The sequence below is a fragment of the Pipra filicauda genome, unplaced genomic scaffold, assembly GCF_003945595.2.
Source record: "Pipra filicauda isolate LSUMZ 115617 unplaced genomic scaffold, ASM394559v2 scaffold286_size1242794_pilon, whole genome shotgun sequence".
Classification (NCBI taxonomy): Eukaryota; Metazoa; Chordata; class Aves; order Passeriformes; family Pipridae; genus Pipra; species Pipra filicauda.
Window position 1 is genome coordinate 1,076,031 of NW_024104405.1, and position 25,400 is coordinate 1,101,430.

Consider the following 25,400-nt stretch of genomic DNA (forward strand, 5'->3'; position numbering starts at 1 on the left):
TAGCTGTAGAAACCAAGGATATTTTAAACATTATAATAATAATAATGTAATAAATAATAATAATAGAGAGTACTCAGTGCACAAAGGCAGGTCAAAGCCAGCCCGTGTGACCCCAAACCTCGGAGATTTCCCAGTGTTCCCAGTGGGCAGGGACGTTGTCCTGGGACAGTCTGCTGGGATCTCCTTTTCCAGGATGAAGGAAAGCCATGGCCAGCAGTGGTTGTGCTGCAGGGGCTTCCCAAAGGCCTGCCACAAATAAATACCTCCAGTTGCCTCAGTGATGTTGCTGATTTACATGGAAACACTTCCCACGGGGCACCACTGCTCGGGGTTGGGACTGGGGGGCTCAGGAAAGCACACCCAGGGCAGAGGCCAACGTTTCCACCCCCCTCCTGAGGGTTACACACAGGGAAGTCCCTGAAAATGATACTATTTGCTTGAATACTGTACTAAGAGCCCCTATAAAGGGGGAAGATTAATGACCTGGAAAGCCAATTTGGGGGAAGTTTTTCCACCTACAAGATAATGTTGAAAGGAATCTGCAAACTGCTGCAGAGGACTCGGATTAACCCAGGGTCATGTCATTAGGAAAGGGAAAAGTGGAGTTAACAGTGGAGTCACAACGACAAGAAGGAGACTTTTAAGCTGACTCTGGTGGAGCAAATGTGCTCCTGTATTCTTATCAAAAACCAGACAAATTATCTTGTTCTCTGGATTGTAAAAGATAGAAGGGAGGCAGGAAAGAAAGCAGTGGCAGGGAAGAGGAGATAGACAATGTTTAAATGTCTAGGAAGAGAAAAGATCGTCTCTCACTGTTCTGGGTGGAGGAGCAGGAGCTGAGTGAGAGTGGTGAGGAGTGGGATGGACAGAGGGATGAACAGGGAGAGAAAAGAAGGAGCCAATGTGCCCAACTCGTTGAGCAATCCCAGGGTGCCTTTGCTAGTGATGGAAGTGTGAGGAAGCCAGGAAAAAAGACTGGCAAAACTGGGCTGTGTGAAGTTTAAATTGCCAGCAAGGAATTGGAGAAAAGGCAAGGAACATCTCTGGAAACGTGGCTTTGGATGGAAGGAGCGGAGGAAACAGCTCAGGAGCAGAGTAGATTGGTTCCTTCCCTCCACCACGGTGATATTTAGATGACATTTCAGGTATAACTGGCAGGGACGAGGCAAGGAGCAAAATGCAAACTGTTACTTTAAAGCATATGCAATGCTAAAAAATAGAAGTTGTTGAAAACAGTGATAAGATTAAAAACTCGAGCTGCAGGCAGTCCCACGTACGACGACCCATTTGACTGTCAAATCACCATCCTTGTGAACAAGTTTTCACTTGTTTTTTTTAAGGAAAGAATGAGAATGGTCTGGGTGTCACAGAGGCCTTTGGGAACTTCAGTGCAAGGGGGATGAGTCTCAGCAGAGAGAACTGGCCAGAAAGGGCCTGCAAGGAAGGCAGAGGAAGGGAGTTGTGAGTGGAAATGAGGAGCAGTTTTGTGCCCCAGCTCGTCTTTTGGTTTCTGAGAGACACCACTGCAAATTCTCATCTCAATGTTCTGCAGAACCAAAGCAAATGAGCCGCCTGGAAAAACAGAAAGAAGCAAATGACAAGTGAAACTACTCAGGAATAAAAGGGGAGCGTGGTTTTAGGCAGAGCAAAATGGCAAATACTTTTTTAATTGTAAATCATTTTTGCGCTCAAAGGAGGAAAGGATTGTGATGTTGGCGAGATACCCCGAATTACGAATAAACATACCTGACTTTCTGAAGGATTTAATAATCTCACATGAAGCTCCCACCAGCCCTCCAGGCAGGGGATGGGCCTGTTGGGTCATGGTTTCATACCATCAAAGAGAGAGATTTCATCTTTCAGATGTTGTTGTGCTCGCTTGGTAAGAATTCAGCTTATTAAAAGGTGTTAAATAAGATGCGGGATAAAAATACTACAGGAGAAAAAAAAAAAACCAACAAAATGAAAAGATTTCCGAGTAAAAGGCAAAGCAAATATGGAAATAACATTTGGTGAAGACATTCTGAGAACAAAACTCCAAGTTTACTTGTTGGAATGGATTGCAGGGTAACTCTGGATGGGTGATGCAGCTTGGAATGAGCCAGTCAGGCAACATGTGGAATGTGCAGCTTTTGGCACGGGAGCTCAAATATTCAAATTGGCCCATAAATCCCAGTACAGTTTTCAGTGTTTAAGAATCTTATTTTATCTGGATTAAAATCCTCTTCCCCCTTGGCACTGGAAGGTGTTTATAGCTGCAAAAACAAGAATTGCAAAATATTGCCCTGAAATCTATAAGGACTTCTCCTGCCAAACTTACAAGGTTTACTCTGCAGCTTAAAATTAAAACATAAAAAAAAACCCCAAAAACCTGCCAGGGACAGTATGGCCTTTGTAGACAAAGTGCAGGAAAAGAAAGGGAAAATGAAGTAGATCATTCCAAATATTTCTCTTTTTTTTGGTAATTTTAAAAATCATTTTATTTTCCTGTAGCAGGAAAAGATAAGGTAAAGTTTTTCTTGTAAGTCCTAAGAAATCTTCGGGATTTTTTTTTTAAAATCATGCTCGAGTTCTGTACCAAAAAAAAAAAGATGAATAAAAGCCACGGCTCAGGTGTGTGATCACTGACCACATCAGAGCCTGGACTGACACAGCTCTTTACCTTCTGTTACCTTCCAACTCTCCCTCCTTCAAATATTCCCAGGTGGAAACAGCTCCCACGGTCTGAAAAGAGGGGACAAACCCTTCCAGACAACAGCTCTGGGACTTCAGGCCTTTAGCAAGCACTGTGCAGGTTCTCTGCAAGGGATAATTGTAATATTTCGTGGCACACCCCCCCACCATTCACCCTCAGGTCCTTACAGACACCACTGAACTTGAACTGACCGATTTTCCTCTCTGGATTTACTCTTCTTGCCATGAAAAGCAGATCTTATTGTTGTGCCCCCACATTTTGTCCATCGAGTTGTGTTGTAAAGGGACACTGAGCAGGTCCTGGCTCTGCTGCATCCTGAGCTGCACCAGCATTCATGGCATGCACAGCAAAGAGTCTCAGGCAGATGCCATTGCCTTGGACTTCACCATTTAAAGAGGGATTGAGGTTCACACTCATTCCCTTAAAAATACCTCCCCTGAAGACCAAAGGAGCTGCCCAGCCTCAGGTGTGCTGGCCAGAGGGCAGAGGTGATGCCTGTGCATTCCCCCCACATTTCCAGATGTGGAATAATTACTATATTATTCCCAGTTTATGCCTGTTCTTGCTTCTGTCTTTGCCTCTCCCCGCCCCGCTCTGAGCTGGGGTCGTGGAGGCTCATCAGTAACAACGGGATTGAATAAGAAATGTCCTGATTTACATTCTGCTTCCACTCTGACCTCATTAAGGCCCTTTTGTTGTGGAACCTCGGAATCAGGACTCCCCTTCGGCCACAGAGCTGTCAGGTTCACTCACAGCTCAGCTCTGAGAGCTGGAAATCAAAGCAGAGCCTCGGCCAGGGCTCAGCTCTGCCTTCAGAACATCCAGGAACCGGGTTCTGGGGCAAACAAAACACACAAAAGGCGAAGCTCGCCCTGGTAAAGATCCAACCATTAAAATAATTCACTGGAGATCTTTGATGTTCGTTTTCCCTCAGCTGTGAGCGCTCAGTGATCCATCAACTGCAGATAAACGTTGTGCTGAAAGCTCTCCCTGAAAATTAGGAGAAGGAATAAAGGAATTACTTCCATGGATGCCCTGTGTTGACATCCCTGTTTCCATGCCCCATTTAATGAAACAACCCCTTTCTCTCAGATTTTAACGTTTAAAATTTAAATTTTAAATGGAATTAACAGAGCAAATCCTATTTTGCCAGCCCTCCTTCTCCCAAAAATTTAAAATATTTGCCTTATAAGAAGTTATACTCACATATAATAAAATATTTCAGCTGCTTTTAATTTAATCAACTGCTTTGGTGATCACCCAAGGAACTGGCCATGCCTTGAAATGTTTGTTTAAAGGGAACCTATCTTTCAGCTCAGAGATATCTGCTCAGCCTTCTGTTCCCCTGCAGCCCAGTGAATGTTGCTTTTTGGGATTTTTCTGACACTCATTTCAGGAAGAAGCTGAAATGCTTGTCTTTGCTTGACACACGAAGAAAGGAATTACACAGGGATATTTATTTTTTTCCCCTATGGAGCCTGAAGCCTCTTGGCCTCGTCTGAGACACAAAATGCCCACACACCAACTCAGCTGAGGGGTTTTGCTGAGAATCTTTGGGCTTTTATGCAGAAGAAAAATTAAAATTAAAAGCAAGATGGAAAGAGTAACACTGACCTGGCCACAGGGTGTCCCTGCCTCCCACCTGGTCCAAGAGGGGATAATCTGATATTTCCTGAAGTCACAGGTGATCCTGCTCCAGTCCAACCAAGGCTGACCTTCAGTTTTCTGGCACCCAGACCTAAAATGGGCAAAGACCAATTTATGCTGAGTTAAACAAACCCTTCCCCTCAGATCAGGAAACGGGCAGTGTTTGTACTTGTTGATTTGGGGCTCGATGGACACAAACTTACTCTGAAATGGGGTTGCTTTTTTCAGTTAGAGGAAAAGTGAGCGCTGCTGACAGAGAATCTTTTTTAAATGATTGACAAAGCTACAAGTCCCAGCACTTTATATTCTGTTCTGGAACTCCAGGATAATACAGTATTTTGACAAAACACAGTTGGTGTTCCAAATCGGTATTTGGAATACGGTTGTGTAAAATCTGAACTAAAATCAGAGATGTAAAGTTTGAGTAAAACCAGAAACTCAGGAGCAGTAATTCTACTGAACCTCTAGTTTGGTCTCAATATCGAGCCAGTGTGGTGAATGCAGGCAAAGCATTGATTTGTTGGGGTTTTTTATGTTGTAAATACACGAAATAGTTACTAAGATTCGGCTGGATCAGACCTCTGAGCTGCAGGATGAGCACATTCCCGTTCTGCTGGAGTTCTTTGGGACTGGAGGGTCACACCCACCCCCCCCTGTGGTACCTCCAGAGGGGACCCTCCCCTTCTGCAACACTCCAGCCCCAGGAGCTGCAGCTCACGGGCTCAGCCAGGAGGTTTTACTTTAATATATTTATAGGGCTCTTTAATACCTCAAGAGAGCACCAAGAGGATAACCCACGGGCTTGTTCCCAAGGGGTTTCTTGATTAATTTAGGGGAGAAAATAAGGGAACTTGGCCAAAGTTCAAAAAGGGCACTGCACAGCCCGGACAAAATGTTCCACTACGATACCAACTGAGCACATGTTAACCCACAACACTTGGGATCCAATCTATCCACAACACTCAAGTCAAAATCCAACCCTTCCAGCTCCAAGCCACCCAAAGCATCCAGAAGGGAGCAGAGAAAGAGAAGCAGAGAGAAGAGAGAAGGAGGAATAAGGAAAGACAGATCACAGAGCTACCACTGGAACTTGTAGAAGACCAGCTCTCACATGTCCACACACACCCCCCAAGGTGGTTCTGACCCCACAATCACTGATCTGGTGTCTGACACCACCCCATCTCCCAGTCTGCAACACTGCAACCACGTGTGAGAACACTGAAAACTTGAAAGGTATCAAAAAACTGAATAAAGGATTCGGGAGGATGGGAGCTGGGGATCATTTCTAGCACCGCCCTCAGCTCACCCTGTGGTTTTAGGCAAGTCCTCTGGATGCCTGTCTGTGACACAGGTCAAATATTTCGGGTGCTGCTCAGAGATGTCAAGTGAAGGATTACAGTGTTAGCACAACAAGGAACTCCAGAGTACTATTTTTGAAGTAACGACACCATTTATGAGCCCAAATCCAATTTTTAACTGTGGAGCTGATCTGCGCCTTTGGAGCCAACCTCCACCAAGTTTGAGACACTGTGTCACAGAGTCACACTCGCTTCTGTCACAAGCTGCTCCTTGAGGTCACGTTCTCTCCTCACACATGCTGGGCTGTTCTCGGCCTCCAGCCTGGGATTAAGCAGCTCATTTTCCACCAAGGACAGTCTGGAACAAGGTGGGAGTCAATGCTCCAGTCGTGCCTCTTGGGCAATGAGGGTTCACCCCACTGGAGGTGGTGGCCTGGGAGGACTCAGAGGGCATCCAGGAGGCACCAAAGCCAGTGGTGTTCCTTTAAATTCAGTTTTCAACTACAATGTGAGCCGTGGAGCTTTGACCTGTACTCAAAATTCACACTGAAACAGCTGGACAATCACTTTGCTAGATGTGTTCCCTGGCATGGAGTGTACCTCCGTTTGTTTGGGGTTGATAACTCAAAAAAAACCCCAGAGATATTTTCTATAATATGGAATGAGGAGATGTTGCACTTTACTTAAAGAGAACTCACTTTTAATGAAGCAAAAATTTCATGTTCTACCTAAACAAAGCAGCACAGCCCAAGCCAAAAGGGTATTTGTGCATCACACCCAGGGCTTGGCCGAGCCCTTTCCCTCTGAGCAGCACAGGGCACTTACCTGGGCAGTGCAGAAATAACTCCCCCTCGGTGCTGGACTGCTCCTGTCTCCTGTAATTACTTCTCCTCAGGGATCTCTGCCAATCTCTTCCCAGTGGACATATGGGCTCAGCAGGCAGGGACAGGCCCAAAGTGCTTTTCTTGCCCTGACGTCAGTGGGGGAAGGATGGCTGAATTCAGCTCCCAGGAAAATCAAACATTACCTGACTCCTGCCCCTTTATCAGGACTGTAGTGTGGCCCAGTTATTCCTACAGCTTCTTGAGGGATCTTCAGGCTTTTGCTCTCAAATAAAAGTGTCTTTACACTTAATTAGAAGATAATGCCAGCCAGCTTTTGCTAATTATTTGTATTTTTGCTTAACACTTATAAATCTCGGTGTTCAGGTATTATTACAAGCTAATATTTGTCTTGTAACACACATTAGTCATTACAATTAGCAAGTAGAAATAGATTAGTCATGCGCAAACAATCTCATAAATGAAGTATTTATGCCCCCTTTGGGGATGGAAAGGAAGGTAATTTGAGCCCTTTATGATTATCAAGGGAAACCTGCCTTGTCTCTTCTATTCACGTGGTTGTTTCAGGATTTCTTTCCGGGCAAACTCCCTGGCTGGGGGCTCCTTTAAAGCCCAGCAGCACCACGAGAAGCTGTGGCAGGGCTTTGCTGAGCACCATCAGGTGTCAGCTCTCCTGAGCTGCTGGTCTGCACTGCTCAGAGCAGTGTCACTCCTTCCCTCCCAAACCTCTATAATCCATATTTCTGCTTCTGCCCGTGGCTGGAGGGAAAGCTCCCTTTCACAGCTCTGAGTGGGGATGTTTTCTTTGAGCAGTGAACACTTTTATGCACAGATTTAGGGCTCCCTAAATCCTAAATCTCCCCCTTCCCTGTGAAAGAGAGGCTGAAGGTCCCAGGATGGGACTGAGGAGTGGGATGTCACCCTGCCCGCTGGGAATGTGGCACCCCTGGCGTGGAGCACATCAGGGAGCTCCCTGCTCAGAGCCACTCCAAGCCATGACTGTGAACTTCCAGATGTACCTTCCAATGAAAAGGTTATTGCTTTTTATTCCATTTCTCCAGAGGTTTTTCTTTGTCAAGCCTACATAAAATTTCATCTTGGGTTTTGGGGTTTTTTTTCTCAAATTTGACGAGCCACTCAAAAAACCTCACTCTTTGTGTGTATAAAATCTCCTAAAAAGTCACTTCAAAAATAACCGAATAAGCCATTTTAAAATGAAAACCCTCAGTCATTTCACATCAGTAGATTTAACACCTGCATTAGTGCAACATTTCTGCACTGGTGACCTGCACTGTCCCTGTCTGTAACCCCCCATTCCCACCCAGGCCTTCCTTTTTGTCTTTGCTCTCTTTCGTTCAATCTGACTTGATTTAATTTAACCTAATATTTCCCTGGAAAAATCAAGCAACTCACAGCTCTCCCTCAAGGAAATGTTTTCTCCAGCTACAGGAGCTGCCAAGCTTCCCGAAGGAAGGTGGGAAGGAGGGAATATTTGTTGCTATGTTTAGCACCATTACAGAAATAGGTCACATATTGTTTCTGAGAGAAATGGATCACCAGCACACAGGCCCCCACAACTCATCCTGGGCTCCCTCCACCCCCGTACACAGTGCTTGAAGCATTCCAGCATCCCTGCCAAATTCCCTCACAAATACTTCAATTCTTTACGTGCTTGTCTCGTTCCATCTGTTCCACATGCTCTTTATGCCATTTGCATTCACTGGCAGAGTCTGTGAGATGACACCACACGGTATGAATTTGAGGAGGTTTGGGGATGGCAGGAGGGGAACGTGGAGCAGCTCAAGGTTTGGGGTTTGCTCCTCCAGCCCAGGGAAAACCGGTGTGAGGGTCCCAAGGTTCTCCCATCAGGGCAGCCACACTGTGCCTTCAGGCTCAGCAGGAAGAAAAGACTGTCCCTCACAGCATCTTGTGTAGGAGATTGTGTGCCCAAACAAACAACAAAGACAAGGGAAATGTGATGGAAAGGAGGAGTAAAGGAAAGCAGCACTCGATGGGAAAGTGGTGCTCAGGGTGTGCAGTGGAACTGCCCGTGAAGCAAATGCTCTCCGTGTGATCCCTCAGCACAGGAACACTGCACAACCCGGGCTGGTTTTGGGGTTTGGTAGTGTGGTCACCCCAGCCCACAGCCTGCTGTAAGTCTGGAATACACACAGGGGTCACGGCAAACATCTGTTGGACACGGATCTGAGGATAAGAATAAGGAAAAACCCCCACCTGGCCAGGGACATTGGCCCAAGCCAAGCCCAGACGAGCTGTGTGTGCTGGGTCACAGCTCCAGCTCCTTGAACAAATTCTGTGAGAGCCTCAGGCCAGGAAATCTGAATTATGCTCCAAGGGCTGGACACTGAACCTTTTCCTCCCCCTCCATGACAGGACCTCAGATAAAAGAAACTGCACTTCAAGGGCAGGGATGAATCCAACAGCCATTCAGCTAAAAAGCACCAAAAAATACATCCATTTCTCAGGCCATGATGCAATACAATTACTCTGCTCCTATTAGTAAGATGTGAAAATACCTGCTAGATTTCATCAGAGGTCAGTCAACAGTTCCAACCTTCCCTTTTCCCAAAGTGAGACGACTCAGCCTGCTTACCTGGCAAGATGGATTTCTCAATCTTTCCCTCTCCATTTTTCCACATTCCTTTCCCCATCCCATTTTTCCTGCTTAGCTTGTGTGCTGCAGCCATACCCTGTTATCTCCTACCCCATCTCTCCCTTTCCTCCCTGCCTGTTATTACCACGTTGTCTTTAATGTTTCCCCGCTCCCCTTTGTTGCCAGGCTCCAGTTTTCGTGTTTGATTCATACAGTTCATTGTTTCTGCTGCAAAGGGATCATCATCTAAAATAACCTGCATGTGCTGGGGCAAAAGCAGGGAAGGGAAGCCTGACATTCCCTGCTCACTCTCAGTTTGAAGCCTGCCTTGGAGGGGAAGGGAATTGGGATAGTCTTTGCAGTGTGGCATTGGATTTTTGATCCAGAAGGAAAAATAAGAGCTAGATTCTCAGTTATCCAAACACTCTTTCCTTTATGCTTGTGCCAAGTCAACCTGGAATAATATGTCCTGGATTCCTGATCACTTCATATCTTTCAGCAAAAAGTAGAGAAAAATCAAGAGCTGGAGGTGATGGCGTGGACTCACCATGGTGTGGCTGAACCTGAGAGCTCCCAGAGGGGTTAATCTGGCAGGGGAAGAGCTGAGGGACAGATTTGCAGAGGAGTGAGGCTGCTGCACCCCCTGCCCCAGGGAGGGCCCTGCTCTCCCAGGCCAGGGCTGGCTCATGTGCTCATGGAGAGTTTTGTGTCCTCAGCAGATGCTCACAGGAGACAAAGTGTCCCCTCCCAGCCCAGTGGGACCCCTGAAGGGGGGCTGTGTGTGTGAAATCTCTTCCTTCAGCAAGGTTTAACTCTCCTGGTGCTCAGGAACAACGTGCTGACCCCCGGCCACCTCTGCTCCCCTCTGACACAACTGGATCCCACAGATCCCCAGCCCAGGACATTCTCCTCCAGTTTAGGTACCCAAGGGCCATCCTGTTAGAAAATGTTCCCTTTGGATGCTGGGGTGATGTCCCCTATTACTGCAGGAGCAGGGACGTGGAGACAGCTCCCCAAGGAGGTTCAAACCCGCATCTCCCATGGAAATGACCCAAGAACTAAATTACAGGGTGCCTGTTCCGGGCTGGGTGTTCCCCACCCTCGCTTTGATGATAGTCCAGCGAGTGCAGAGTGAGAGATGCATTGGGCAAAAGAGAAGGAGAATTATTAAAGCCTAATGATTAAGGCACAGACTTATTTTGCCTTGTTTTACCACCTACTGCTTTCCCTAATGACACGAGAGGCTCTGTGCAAAAGCGTCCCTTTGATCCACAGAACCACTGAAACTCCAGGGAATCGGCTCAGCTCAGGAATTTCCCTCACCTACGAGGTGCTACAGTTTTGTGCTACAATTGCAAGGTAATTTCCCTTCTAACCTCGTTATTCCACCTTTTAGATTTTCTTCCTTTTTCTTTTTTTTTGGTGTCTATTGTCTTTGCTAATTACAGCTTTAGCTTTACCTTTGAACGCCTCACCCTCAGCATGTGCTGCTTGCAGAACGGTGGGGAGGCAGAAATCCCATTGTCAGGGGACCCCTGGAGGGAAGAAAACCAGGAGGATGGGATTCAATAAATGATCAGTAAAACCACCCAGGTAGGTATTTCCTACTGGCTCCATTTCACCAAATTCAAGCGATTCTCCATTGCAAGTGATTTCCTTATTTTACATTTTGCTTTCTTTCCAGACAGGTTTGAAATTTTCAATCACAGAGCCATGTGTTTTACACAGTATATATATATATATATTTTATGGTTTCTTGTGTATTTTTGTGACCTTATATTTGGGAGTCAGCACCACTTGGGAGTGACAGCTATGAGAAATATTTCCTGTTCTCCATCGAGGTTGCCAAGCACACACACAGGAAGGCAGGTGAAAAAAAGCTCCTAATACAAATGTGCCCACAAAAGCAGTTGTGTGTCCTTTGCAAAATAATTAAAAAATACTTTAAAAATAAGTATGGAATAAAATCTCTACCCAAATAGCTCACAGGTGGAATTCCATGAGCAAGGACACTGGAAACAGCAAGAGGAATTATCTTCATCAGTTTAGGGTGGAGTTCAGAGTCTTCTGTGTTTTAGGGATAAAAAGATGTTCTAATGGGAAGGGGGGAACTGGTCAAGTGCAGAGTAAGCAGAGGAGAAACAAGAGTGGCCAGTTAAGACATGAACTTTCCAGCCCTTGGAAAACACAGTGTGTATTCACATCAAGCACCAGGCACACGGTGCAGTGAATAAAATAGTTCAGAGTTGTAATCCCAGCGGGCCCTGGGCCAGAGGGTGAAGGGAAGGGAACACACTGGAGCTGTGATTCAGGATGTCCTGGAATCCTTCCTGACCCGCTGGGTCGGAATTTCTGACTCGACACCCTGCCTTGCCTCTGAGTAGGAAACTGGATCCTGACTGCAGGATTCTTTTTATAGAGCAAACTTTGGTGCCAACTGCCTTCGGAGCACAGGCTTGTCCCTCCCAGTCTTCAGACAGCACACCAATCCCGGGCCAGGAGAGCCAGGAAACGTGATCCCTGTGCCCCAAACACAGCCCAGCTCTGGCCAGAGAGCAAACAGGAGCCCGAAGCTTGGCCGAATTCCCCAGCCCAGCAAACACAGGGGGCACTGAAGGGTCTCAAAGCCACCGGCTCATCCTCCTCCTCTTCCTCCTCCCCCTGTAAACTTGGCCAGCACCAAAGGGCATGGCCTGGCCCAAGGAATGCTGGCCAGGGCTGGGGGTTCCATCAGGGATTTCCCATGTAATGACAGGCAGGGGGTGGGAAATCTCCCACTGGAACAGCCCTGGATGACAAGGATTTCCACCCCATTTCTTCCCCAGCCTGTCCTGGGGGATCAGATAAGGCCCCTCCGAGCTGGTTTGGGGCACTGGGACTGATAACTTTGCCCACAGCCTGAGATGTGTCCTGGCTTTGGTGTTGGTTACACCTTAGGAAGGGAAAGATTTGAAATCACCGTGCTCCCTTTTGTATCATTTTATAATTGAAAAGCATAATTTTGTATTATTTTATAATTGAAAAGCATAATTTTATCCCTTCATTCCCACTGAGTGGAAAAGATCAATAATGCACTTAAAAACACATAAATCAGGGAAGCAAAGCAGAGCCTCTCAGAACCTCTTTTGATGTGGAGACAGCACCTCCTCTTCTAGAACAACCCACATATTTAAATCAATATTGATCATTTGGCCCCATTGTATCTTATAGACAATATCAATTAATGACATTAATTAATGTCTCGGTTTCCTTCTCACTGAGGCTCCTCCTCAAGCCTGTGGAGAGGGCAGAGTCAGCCCTGGCAGGTTCCAGCCCTTGGCACCCACTTTGGGTTTGAATGAAATGCAGGTATGAAGTGACTTGCCCAAGGTTATGAAAAATAAATTATAGAGGAGCAACCCAGCACAGAAACCACAAAACCCAGTGAAGCTCTTAAACCAAAAGGCCTTTTGTCTCATCCAAGAAATTTTAAAAATAACATCTCTATAGAGAGCAAAATTCCAGACAAAGGTGTATCTAACACCATATTTAACACTGTTCTACAAAGGAAATTAATTTTAAGCAGTCAGACAGAAATGTAAGTAGTAGGCCAGTAACAAGATGCAAAGAGAGTCTTCCCATTCTTCCTATAGAACAAAAATTGTAGAGATCTTAGTTTGGAAAAACAGAAGCAACTCACCATTTGTAGCACCAGTTCCCTCCATGGGTTTATCCTTTTCTTCTCTGTGTAGTTCATAAAGAGTCTGAGTGCTGTGGATTTGCTCCATGAGCTCTCCTGGATCAGCTTCAGTCCTTTCAACAGAAGAAATAACATTTCAAAACTACTAAAGGAACATTTTCTAAAACAACCAACATGTCCAAGCCCCTCCCATTTGTAGTAGGACTGCTCAGGTGTCATCTTAACAAAAACTATTGTTCAAAATGTCACCCTGTATCTTCAATTATTTGCCAAATCTGGCATGGAAAAACAGAATCACAGAATCCTGGGATATGCTGAGCTGGAAGGGACCCATCAGGACCATCCAGTCCAACTCCTGGCCCTGTGTATAGGCTGGATGATTGTCTTCTCCTCCCTGTCTTTCACAAATCCAGTGTTTTAGGGAGGAGAAGGAAATAGATTTCAATGTGGCTGAACAAATATTTCTGCTGGAAATTTCTACCAAAACACACTTTCCCTGCTGTCCATGACTTTTTTGGGGTTTCACTCTTTCTTAGGATACATCAATTTATTTGTATGACTTTATAGAAAAAAACCAAACAAACCACAACAAAAATTGAAGAACCATCTAGGTGAGATCTGGGAGGTTATTTCAATTAATATTCACTGCTAGTATTTCCTTAGATTTATCCATTCTAATTAGCAGTGATTTAAAGAGAAAATCCTGCTTGTGTCGCCTCAAGGCACAAAGAAACAGCAACTGGTGCTGCTTTAACACATCCTTCCTGCACAGGGGGAGGCACCAAAAGGATTCCTTTCCACTTCATCCCCAGGGTCTCCTCCCTGTAGGATTTTTCCACGTTATCCTACACATGTGACAGAAGGGATGGGTTGGAGGGACAGTGGTAAATTCAGTGGAAGGAATAAAACATCTTTAAGGCTGCACTTGTGGGGAAATGAACCCTTCCTGCACACACAGCATGGATTTGGGTCCAAGAGCAGATTTTAGGGAGTGGGTTTGCAGAGTTATCACCTCAGAGGAGGGAAACAAGGCACAGAGCTGTGCTATCCCTCACCCAAATCCAGTTCCTCCACCAGAAGGTGGCTATTCCAAGAAAATGTCCTGGGTGCAGAAGAACCAGCTTGAAATGGTTTTCCCAGGATGAATCCAACCTTTGCCCAGGATTGATTCTGCCCATCCTGGCCATTGATCCCCCATAAATCAGGGGGTATTGTTCTCCCTGGCCTGTTCCGTGGTGAGGAGCTCCCATGGATGGCAGGGAAGTTTCCTTGCAGAGCTGAGTGCAGGGAAGGCCCTGGGAATGTGCTCTGCAGCAGCATCTGCATTGCAGATTGGAGAGGGAATTGTGCCCCAAGTGCCAAATCTCAGCTTTGAGAGCAAAACTATTTTTGTTTTATGCCAGTGCAGAACACGATCCTCTGGGTAATACACAACTGGGTGGTTTAAAAGTAAAAAAAAAAAAAAAAAAAAATGCCCAGTAACTGTCCTGCCATGTATCAAAGTAATTTAAAAATACTTTAAAAATTATTTTTTAAAACATTTTTGCTCCCACGTAAGATTGACAGTAACCCAGGGCATATGTTTTTATTTACTTGCTTATTTGCAAAGAGACTTGGAAAACTCAAGCTACTGTGCAGAGACAACTCCCCACTATTGATGGGGTAAAAGCCAGCACCGTTTAGGTGCTGTTTAGGAACAAATGATAATCAACAAAGTTAGCAGAGATTTTATTTTGGTAGGAACCATGAGCAGCCAGAGCAGTACAGCAACATTTCCTGGCAGTTTAGAACTAGAAGAGAACGGGATGTAAAAATTATATGCTGAAATTATTGCAGGAATTTACAGAACCACAGAATCAACTAGGCTGGAAAAGATCTCTGAGGTCATCAAGTCCAACCTTTGAAATTCAGATTTCCCCTCACTCAAATTTCGGGATAAATTTCAGATTTAACACATTTTGGTCAGGACTATCGTAAGGGCCAGGGAACATTTCATTGCATCTTTATTGCAACAGCAGGTGTTGGGAAAATAAAAAGCCTCCTTTTCCTTTGCTCCTCCTCCAGAGAAAGCTTGGTCCTTCTCTCCCCCTTAATGACAAACCCAACGTGCAATTCTCTGCCGTTGCAAGGCCCAGTTTAAGTGCAGGTTTAACAAACACTGATAAAGAATAGGTGTATTTACTAATATATCTGATGATGTGAAAAACAGGTACTTCTGCTTACCAGGGGAGCACAGGGCAGGCTTCCTGTTGTGTTTCAGCTGCAAATGGATTTCTTTGGTAGAAATGTAGCCATTTGGAGTTGGCTTCACGCCAAGTCCCCCAGACTACAGCAAAAACTTCCCCCTCCCCTTTGGGCAAAGGAAAAAAAAACTATACAAACTGAAAGACCAGAAACTAACCGAGCTATAGCAAAATATATATATTTACATATATCACAGTTATATACAGTTACAACGCTATGTACATATAAAAAGAGAACTCCAAACAACCCCCCCCAAAGGGGAAGGGAAAGGGAAAAGGGACAAAAACCACAAAAGAAACCCGAAGCAGGTATGCACAATCAATAAAGAACTAGCAAAAGAAAATCTTACTACTCTCCTTGAGACAGCAGAATCACGCCAAGCACCGCTGGCCCCCTCTGCCTCCCGAGGCCTACAAGGCCTCACTAGGCCTCACTAGGCCTCACTAGGCCTCACTAGGCCTCACTAGGCCTCACTCCCCCACACGAGCAGGACCGACAGCAAAGAACCTGTGCCTTCAGATCCACCAGAAGAGAACGGAGAAGAGCTTCTCTCTCCTTCTTATTTATACCCTAGCTTACATAAAAATCATATGGAATGTTGGGAACATGGCCACTTCTTTGATTACAAACTGGTCACAGAGGAAGGCCTAGAATAAAACTATCACAAATGTGCTTTGTAGAAATGGCTGAGAGTGAAGAGTGTAGTGATGGAGCAGGGAAACAGGCAGGGTTGGCAGTGCCAGTGATTAAACCTGCTTTGGCACATAAACTACTCTTTAAAATGGAATACAGTGAATATAGCTGCTCTATCAAACAATCTGAGAAGAGAGGAAGAAAGGACAGCCTGGTTTGTGTGCACAAAACTCTTCTTCCATCAGTTTGAATATGGTGATGCCCTTAACCCACATCAATGGTAAATGATATTATTCACACATCTTCAAACCCTGTGTGTGAGCAGCCAGCTCTCAACACTCACCGCCTGCCTGACCCAAACAAATCTCAACGGATTTTTATACAGGATTGCATCAAATATATATATATTATGGATTTTATCTTTATACAGGATTGTATAAAAATGGATTGTAACTTATCCTGGGATCCACCGAGTACCAATGTACCCAGCAAAGGAGCAAACAAGAGCAGAGAGCAGAGAACTTTTGTTCTGTGTCAGTTGAGTGAGGGTGCTTTGCACCATTGGGTTTATTGTTATATATGTACTTTAAGTCAATATTCCCCTCTGTTAATCCAGACCATCTCTGTTGGCTTGGATGGAATACATAATGACTTAATATGAGATTTGATGTAACAGTAAACGAAATTTGGCCCTGCCATCAAAAGCATTGGAGGAAAGGGACATGGTCTTAATTATTGCCTGTAAACAGTCCATCAGTTGCCCTGAAAAAAAGGTTTTTACAGTGTGTTCGGGGTCCAATTTCAATCCTATAATGCCTTCTGTGTGAGGTGGCTCTTCATCACTGCTGCTGTGACTGTCCCTGTTCCACAGCCCCTGAACTGTCAATTAATGAGAGAAGCAACAAGACCCACCCACCCACCACTGCTCTCCCAGAGAAACAATTCCCTCATATCTGCTCCAGAGAACGAAAACAGGGAAAAAAGGAACTCTTCCTGCCATACCCGGGGTGCATTTCTCCCCCCTGTCTCAATACCTTAGATCACGCTCTGCTTTCAGCAGGTTACAGCACATTTCACTCTGTCAGCAGGAGATAATTTGCAGCCCAGGTGATGGATCTCCCTGGCTGAAATGAAGCATCTCCTCGTGCTGCTTAACGAGGCTCCTGATTCTAATCACGTCCATCACGATGTGGGGCTGAAATTCGCTGGGATATTTACATGGAGGAAAAAGAAGACAAGCTGAAAGGGGGAAAGAAGCTTTAAAGGTGAAGAAACGAGGTACAGGCAAACCCCTCAGAGGAGGAGCCAGGAGGACTTTGGATTCCCTGCCATTTAAACTCTTATAGTATTCTCTCTCTCAAAGATTTAGCAAAAAAAGAAGAAGGGTTTGAAAGACACAAACTGAAAATTAATTGTGGTGAAATGACTTAAGGAATACTACCCACTTCCCTTCCCTTCACCCAGGAATGACAGCTGCCTCACATGAGCAGGGATTCCCGGTGAATAAGGAGGTGTGGGAGACTTCCCTTTCAGTTAACAGGGATTAGTTTGGAATGGGCTCACTGTAGCCCCTCATTACAGGGGAATATCAGTAATTTCAGAGCCAAGATAATTCTGGGAGTGTGCCCTGGGAAGCAATGACCAAAGGTGCAAACTCTGATGCCCATCACTGATCCCTGTATTTCGTAGGAAAAGCGGTCTGTGAGGGAGAACAACCAAACCTCTGCCCGTGTCACCTGTATTTATACCACAAATTAATTTAGATGCGGCATCTGGAATGCCACAAAAATACCCTTCCTGTGTCACAGTCCCTAAATTCTCCACCAGCACCAATTTTCTGAAGGTGTGGGGAGTGCTGTCCTCATTTCACAAGCACAGAAATGGAAGAGCAAAGCCACCCAAGGACCCTGTGGCAGTGACCAAAGTTGGATGAACTCATTCTCTTCAGCTCAGAGAAGAGAGAATGAAGACAGAGAGATGTAAATCCTGCCTGCCGTGGATAAAATGGGTGAAATACTATTATTTGCTGCTTCTCACATTACAAGGATTAAGGAGCCGTGGTGAAGAAATCTGATAAATTAGTTTAAAACCAGACAAAACAGGGATTTTTCTCCATAATTGAATCTGTGGAATTCATTGATGCAGGATGTTGTGGAGCCAAAAAAACACAGGAATAATCCATCTGAAATCAAAGGCAATTTAACCAACAGGAAAAAAAATCAAATAAAAATATTTACATCCACAGCTTCTTACCCAAAATTCATCTCAAACTTGTCCCTCCCCTTTTCTATGTCTGAATTCTTTGAGTGGGAATGAACAAACCATCACAGAGCTCTCCAGAAACACGGATATATTTCCAGTATGTAGGCCTTGCACATCTGAATACAGAGATTTTCCTTCCCACTGCGCTCCCAGGAACTTCATTTTCCAGAGAGGGAGGAAGACACCAAGTTCCAGGGAAGAAATGGGTCTGTAAACTCGGCATTTTTGATGGAGCCCAGCCGATGGCTCCATCCCACTCAGGAGAAATCCTCCTCCCACAGCCCCTGGGAGAGAGGGAACGCCTCGTGTCCAGCACTCCAGGCAGAAGGAACTCTCCACTGCATTCCCAGCTCCCTCTGGACTTCCAACCCCCTTGTATCCTCTGATGACTGGGACCAGCAGGATTATTGCCACGACCTACTTTCCAGAGTGTTTTCCTGCTACTTGGGGCTGGGGCTGTGACGTGGTAGGAGCTGCTCAAGTGCCACGTGAAGCCCTGTCTGTAATGCGGGTGCTCAAGCACTCTACACATGCACAGCTACAACTTCCCACAAAACAGACACCAAAAATCACATTCTCTGCTGCTGGGAGGCCCCAGGACACTCCAGCACACGGGTTTTGTGGCTTTGTGCTCCTCAGCCTCATCAACCCCGAAGTCAGGAAAGCCAGAACAAAGCCAGCCAGGATTTCCCCCCCGGCTTTATTAATTAAGCAGCTGTTCCTGTGGGATCAGCATGTGCAGGTTCTCCTCCAGAGGCAAATGTGTGCTGTGCCCTTGAAGAACAGCGAGGTGTTGGCTGTGCCAGAACAATGACAGCAAGGGATCTTCTGTCCTGCCCCGCTCCAGGATGAACTCTGATCCTTCCCACTGTCCATGGATATCCCTTGTTATATGTAAGCTGTCCCCAAACTGCCCTGGCCTCTGCAGGTCATTGTTCTTGACACCTCAAACACTCCAAGGAGTGGTGCCCTTCCCTGTGCTCCTGCCTTTGGCCATGCAGAGCAATGAAAAAGGAGAGTTTGCTCTTCCTAAGGCTGAACTTTCCCAGGAAGATAAAGTGCAGGAAAGGTGGGAGTTTCACCTTTCTGCATTGCTTTACCTCTGCTGGCCCCAGCTCTGGAATTAGAGAATCACAGGATCACTGAGGCTGGAAAAGACCTCTGAGGTCATCGAGTCCACTCTGTGCCCGACACCCACCTTGTCACCAACCCAGAGCACTGAGTGCCACGTCCAGTCCTTCCTTGGACACCTCCAGAGATGGGGACTCCCCCACCTCCCTGGGCAGCCCTCCCAGTGTCTGACCCCTCCTTCTGGGAAGAATTTCTTTCTAATGTCCAACCTGCCCCTCCCCTGGCACAGCTATGTCCTCTCCTCCCGTTCCTTGTTCCCAGAGCCCAACCCCCCCCGGCTCCCCCCTCCTGTCAGGGGGTTGCAGAGCCAGAAGGTCCCCCCTGAGCCTCCTTTTCTTCAGGCTGAGCCCCCCCAGCTCCCTCAGCTGCTCCTGCTGCTCCAGCCCCTTCCCAGCTCCGTTCCCTTCCCTGCACACGCTCCAGCCCCTCCATGTCCTTGTGATGGGCCCAGAACTGGGCACAGCACTGGAGGTGAGGCCTCACCAGTGCCCAGCACAGGGGGACAATCCCCCCCCGGTCCTGCTGCCACACTATTCCTGACCCAGGCCAGGTGCCAGTGGCCCCTTGGCCACCTGGGAACACTGTCAGTGCCTGGACACCCCCTGGATGCAGCAGCACTGCCCAGCACTGCCCGGGCTGGGGCATCGGCCGCTTCTCAACCCAGCCAGGAGTGACCCTGTCCCAGCCACGGGCTGCAGCTTCTCCGGGAGCTTCCCTTCACCAACCACACCATGGACAATGCATTGTGCCAAAATTCCCAGAGGAAGATTACAGGAGCCTCTTGTGACTCAGCCAAACCCCACAGAGCCTCCCCAGCAGAACCCCTGGGTCCTGTCCCCGTGCTGCTGTGCAGGTGTGGTGCTCCGGCCATGAGCATTCCCGCTGAAATGAGCGGGATTACGGTGGCGGAAGGAAAAGATCAGCCACACACTGTTTTATCTGAGGGCCTGCTCTAATTGCCTCATGTAATGAGTGGATTCTTCTCTCCACAACCGTGTCTTTATTATAAATTTAATAGGTCTGTAAGTTGGGCAGGGGCTGACCCAGCAAACCTGTTGGGCTGACAGGTTTGAAGTGACATCCCTTCTGTTCTAAGTTCCTTTTTGGTATCAGAATAGCCAAGATTTTCCTTGTAATTGTCAGGACAGTTTTAATTACTATCTGAAGAGCTTCCACCCAGCAGCACCTCCACATTCCTGCTGCCTTGCAGGGCTGTGACAGCAGAGATCCACCAAGAGCACTGTCCTTTAGCCCCCGCTCTTCCCCTGTGCTTTCTCCTGCCATATTCTACAGGCAACACCACTGACATCCAGTCCCTGCAATTCCCATCCCTCCACTGCTCCCACTGTTCCCTCAGCACCAAAACAATCTCTCTGTTGCTCTTCACGTGAGAATAAATCATCCCAGCGTCTGTAAAAATGGCAAATGTCAAGTGGGGATGCCCAAAAACATAATTAAATGTAAATTTTAAAAAACATCATAAACTATTAAAATACTTGTTTTTGTCCACAGGCAGGAACTTTTTGTCCCTTTGTGGTTTATCTTGAATAATTGCTTAAGGAAATACAGCGTTCTGTAAAGCTTCAGGAATATTCTATACAACTTTTTTGAAGAGAAGGCAAAAAGCAAAGACAAACTGTACAATAAATCTCAAACATCCCGGGGTTCTGATGAAATCAAGAATTGTTATCAAGTGAAATTCATCCCTGAGTTTGCACTGAGTTTTGTACCATTTAAGCACAAGAAGAGGAGATTTGTACCACCCTCTGAAGGTACAACACAACCCTAACACACCTCCTGAAAAGAACAGGCAGGAGAGCTCTCAGGAGCAGCAAATCATCAGGGTTGGGAAGGATCTCCAAGAGGATCAAGTCCAACCTTTGACCAAACACCCCCATTGAACCACATTGTGAAGTGTCATATCCACTTGTTTCCTGAGCACTTCCAGGGGTGGTGACCCCAGCCCTGCCCTGCAGAGCCTGTTCCAAGGCTTAACCACCCTTCCAGGGAAGAACTTTCCCTGACATCCAACCTGAACCTCCCCTGGTACAACTTGGGGCCATTTCCCCAAGGATGGGGATTTGAGGATGGTTGTGTCCTGAAGATCCTGCAGATCCACCTCCCAGGCTTTGCCTGAACCAGAAAATGAAACCACTGGTGAATAATTTGAAGCCTGATATTGGTTTAAACCCAAAACACTTGAATGTTTGCCGAGTTTAGCCAGGCTGAAGCTCTTCCAAACCCAGCTCATCCCCACGGTCATTTTTGGAGCGGGTTAAGATGCTCCATGGATATTCCTGAGGCCCAGGGTGAGGAAAGGCCCCCCCTGCGAGGACAGGGGGGTGCAGAGTGAGTTGTTTCAGCTCCTTTGCATCCCCACCACCACAGAGCAGGAGGAAACAACACCCAGAAAGTGAAACCAAGCTGAAGAGCACGAGGCAACACCGTAAACAGCTCAGAGCACGAGGAAACTCCGTGGCAGGGTCTGTTTGTGCTTCCCTGGTGAATCCCTCTCCTGTGGAAACGCACAACAAACACTCTTTAAAGAGTTCCAGTCGATGGCACCCAGCCAGGATCACTGATTCTGGGGGAGGGATGGTTGGAGACAGATTTGGAACCAGTCTTGACTGGCACTTATCCTTCTCCCTCTGCTATAAAAAGGGTACATTTGCCTGGGTTGTTTTTAAAAGAACTATTCTGGTTAATTACGGGGGAAAACTCGACGTGCACATTATTAACGAGCCACTGAAAGTCAGACAGTGGGACTGGAGCGTCCACATTTCATCACCCCAAGGGAAACACTGCAGGGGTTGGTTTGCTGACATGAAGAAAACACCAGAATTAGTCACCGACTTTTGACTGGTGTTGTTCTTTCTCAGACAGATCAAAGAAAAGAATTCACACAGGTGTTTGCTGGAGGCAGGGCATGATCTGAGCACAGACCCCAAACTGCAGGACAGGAGGGGCTGCCTCAGAGTGGTGAAGTGCCTGGAGCTCCATGGTTTAGGGTAAGGCAGTGGATTGCCTTTCTTGAAGGTCTTACCCCTCTAATCCTGCTTTTCCAGCCCCTCCATCACCAAATGTCCACACACACACACAGGGCTGCTCCCATGTTTGGGAAGCAGGTAAGTCCAAAATTTCTTGTAGTTTCTTTGTGATTCTTTCTGTTCTCCCCAGCAGGAGCATTCTCAGGACCCAGAAACTGGAAGATCTGTCACGAATTAAATGTGTTTAAGCTTAAATTATTTTAAGACACTCCCTATAAAACTAATAATTGTAATATTTAAGATTTTGTGGTACTATAAGTTCATTGAGTGCTTCCATAACCACATCTTCGCTGGGCTGTCTCCTTCCTCTCCAGCTCCAGCCCAGCTCTGAATCAGCCATTCCCACTTCTGCCCAGAGGGATATGGAATGTTCAGTGTCTGGGGGGGTGCAAGTGCATCTGGACATCAGGGAATGCTGTCAGGGGGCCAAACCAGTGCTCAGAGCTGAAAACTGCCAAGCAGGAGAGGGCAGAGGAACGTGGTGAGCAGGAACTCTGAGCTGGATCACAAATTCTGGAGTGACATAAGGGAGAGCAAGCAGGCCCTGATAGTTTCAGCAAAACAGGCACAAAATGCACCTCCTTGACACTCACTTCGCTTTTTTGGGCTGGAAATCAATTCTTCTTCCTGCAACACGATTTTCCTTGCTGAATATAAAGGAATAGGGCATTCCTTCTGCACTGGAGAGGGGTTTCCTCTCAGCATCATCTCTGTGTGCTGCAGAGCCATTCCCAGTGCTGGAGAACTTGAGATCCAAGATAAGGATGGCACGGGATGAGAGAGCCACAGGCAGCTCTCATGGAGAAGAACTCACTAATAAACTACCAGGCTCAGGTGGAGTTGCCTTTCTATGTATTTATGTTATTTATTCTATGTATTTACTTTTAGGCCTGAAAATGTTACTTTATAGGGAGACTTGCCTACGAAGAGTGAGAGATTTGGGAACAACTGAACCAAATTCTCATTCAGAACTCAAACAGCAAAACCAAGAAATAAAAAACCCAAACAAACACAGTTTTCCTTTATCTTCCCCATTCCCCTGGGAACAGGAAACCCATCCTGAAGTTCTCCTCTCCAAGCTGCTGACACCAGGCCTTTTCTCCTCTGGATTCTCCTGACATTTCCATCATTCAAGAGAAGTTAATTTACCCACCCTGAATTTACTCTCTTTCAGAGGCAGGGATTTCAGCAGGGAAGGCTTAGCCCAGGTAGTGCTGCCAGCACAGGGCCCTGCTGACCTCTGGGAGGTTCTTTAACCTCCCAGAGCCTCCCTTTGCCATTTGATGAATGATGATGAAAACCAACCCCCAGATAATATGCTTTAAAAAGCAAAGTTATTAAATACTTGGCAATTACAGGATAAAGATTCTTCTGAGCCCTTCAACACGGTCTCATCTCTCAGCAGATGTTCAAAGTGCCCATTGTCCACGTTTGGTGCCCAGGCACTTTTGAAGTGACAAGTTAATTTTCCCGGGAGAACGACACCTTGTGCACATCTCCGTGTGCCCTCCTTTCCCAGACACATGGCTCTTTCTGCACTTATTCCTTCAGCACAGTGCTTGTTTCTGGGTCAACCACCCATGGCAGCCTGTCTGAAACGGGAATAAAATAAAGGATTGGTGTGTTTAATTTTTTTAATGTATCGATGTTCCCTTCATTCCTCTTTTTATTCTTTCCCCAATCATTCATCTTCAAGAGTCGTCTCCGACTCCACTTGCTCTTGTGCAATGCTCAAATTACCAACAGCTGATCAAACAGCAGCTCCTGAGCGGTGACCCCAAATTCCTGGAGAACCACAGAAGACAGAGAAATGTGCCCTGACCTGCTTAACCCCGTCTGCCCTCCCCGGCCACACAGCCTGACCTGACCCCGCTCCTTTTATTCCTCCCAACACACTTTAATAGATTCCACCAGAGGGGAGCAGTGGGGGGAGGAAGGAGCCAGTCTGCCTTCATGTCTTATTTCAGGGAAGTGTTTCCTTAGCTAAACATCTCAACTCCCAGCAGTGATTTCCACACGGCTGGAATGTTACCTCCCACCTCACCACTGCAATCGCTCCTTTGCCTGGTGGATGCTCAGAAATATTCCCGAGCCTCTGGCAGCAGCACCTCGGAGCAAACACAGCACACCCCTCAGCAAGGATTTCTTGGGATCACAACAAACTTCCTCGTGGTGCAGGTGAGGGTGTTTGGGAATTTTACCCATCAGTGTGGCAGAAGTGCCACTCTGGATGTGCTGGGAGGGCCCGGGGAGGTGTCAGTGTGCTGCTGCCTGATCCCCAGTGTGGTGTAATGATAAATAATCACCCAGAGCTGCAGGAGCAAACCAGCCCTGGGAGGCCAGAGCCAGGATTAGCAGTGACCACACCTCTGGGTTTCAGCCAGTGGCTCCTCATCCCTGACTCCCTGTGCTCCTTCCAAAGCACCGAGAGCCTTCTGTCTTCCCTGGAGACCTGGATTTGCAGGCAGGCTTGGAAACTCGGAGATGTAACAGATGTCTCCCTCCCCTTTAAATCTCTGCCTTTCTCTCCACTTACATAATGCTAATTAATTTGGGCTGAAGATAGCTGAGATCTCTGTGATTCCTTGCTTCCACAGCACACATTCCAGCCTCGCTGCTCTCATAAGCAGTCTGATCAGCACCACGCTGCACATCCCTGCCAAATTCCCTGTGCTGTTGGAATCAAAGCCCAGGCCTCCTCTTGCCCCCAGAATATGAAATATCCCTTGCTTTGGACGGATGTAACGAAGCACAATCATTTCCACCCAGAGGGAAATGTTGTTTTCCGGGATAATAATTCAACAGCATTTCTTGATTACTAGAAAGAAAGTATTCTGTCATCCCAAGGAGAAAGATCACACAGGAGGGAAATAAAAGCCCTGCAATGGAAGGAACCCACACCAGGGAGATCCCACACATGGAAATGCAGTCACAGGATGAAGTTCTACCAAAGGGTGGGGAGGAACTCCTGGGGATATCAAACCTTTCACCTGAGAAAATGGGTTATCTCGTGTCACTCTGCTGATCCAGAAATCAGGATGGTTCTGTAATTTTGGCATCACATGAGGAGAGGGAAGAGTTGGCAACACGAGGCTCTTCAGGCTCAGCAGGCGACAGCGGGGCCAGGCCTGACTGGCAAAAGGGAAGCTGGAAAATCCAGGGACCCGGTGACCAGAGACTCCAGCACACCCAGAGGAACAAAGAATCTGAAAGAACTGGGTGCTGAAAGAATCCAGCACCCAGAGCTACAGCTGGCACTGTGAAAACTCATGGCGATTTTTAGGTTTGGGACACAAAACAGCTGTTCC

General features: G+C 46.7%; 1 protein-coding gene across 4 annotated transcripts; it reads right to left on the bottom strand.

Moving 5' to 3' along the window:
* Positions 1 to 2,997: 2,997 nt before the first annotated feature.
* LOC113993326 lies at positions 2,998 to 15,401 on the bottom strand. Of its 4 annotated transcripts, none has more exons than XM_039382861.1 (6): positions 15,369 to 15,401; positions 12,776 to 12,888; positions 10,557 to 10,631; positions 6,466 to 6,610; positions 4,310 to 4,433; positions 2,998 to 3,685 (listed from the first exon to the last, which is right to left on the bottom strand). In XM_039382861.1, the coding sequence occupies exons 2-6, from the start codon at positions 12,830 to 12,832 to the stop codon at positions 3,640 to 3,642; spliced, it is 447 nt and encodes a 148-aa protein (XP_039238795.1). In that variant the 5' UTR covers positions 12,833 to 12,888; positions 15,369 to 15,401; the 3' UTR covers positions 2,998 to 3,639. The 4 variants fall into 4 exon arrangements, 3 of the variants coding, with proteins under 3 accessions (XP_039238795.1, XP_039238794.1, XP_039238793.1); XM_039382860.1 differs by lacking the exon at positions 15,369 to 15,401 and adding an exon at positions 14,999 to 15,106; XR_005564117.1 differs by lacking the exons at positions 6,466 to 6,610; positions 15,369 to 15,401 and adding an exon at positions 14,999 to 15,106.
* Positions 15,402 to 25,400: the final 9,999 nt, after the last annotated feature.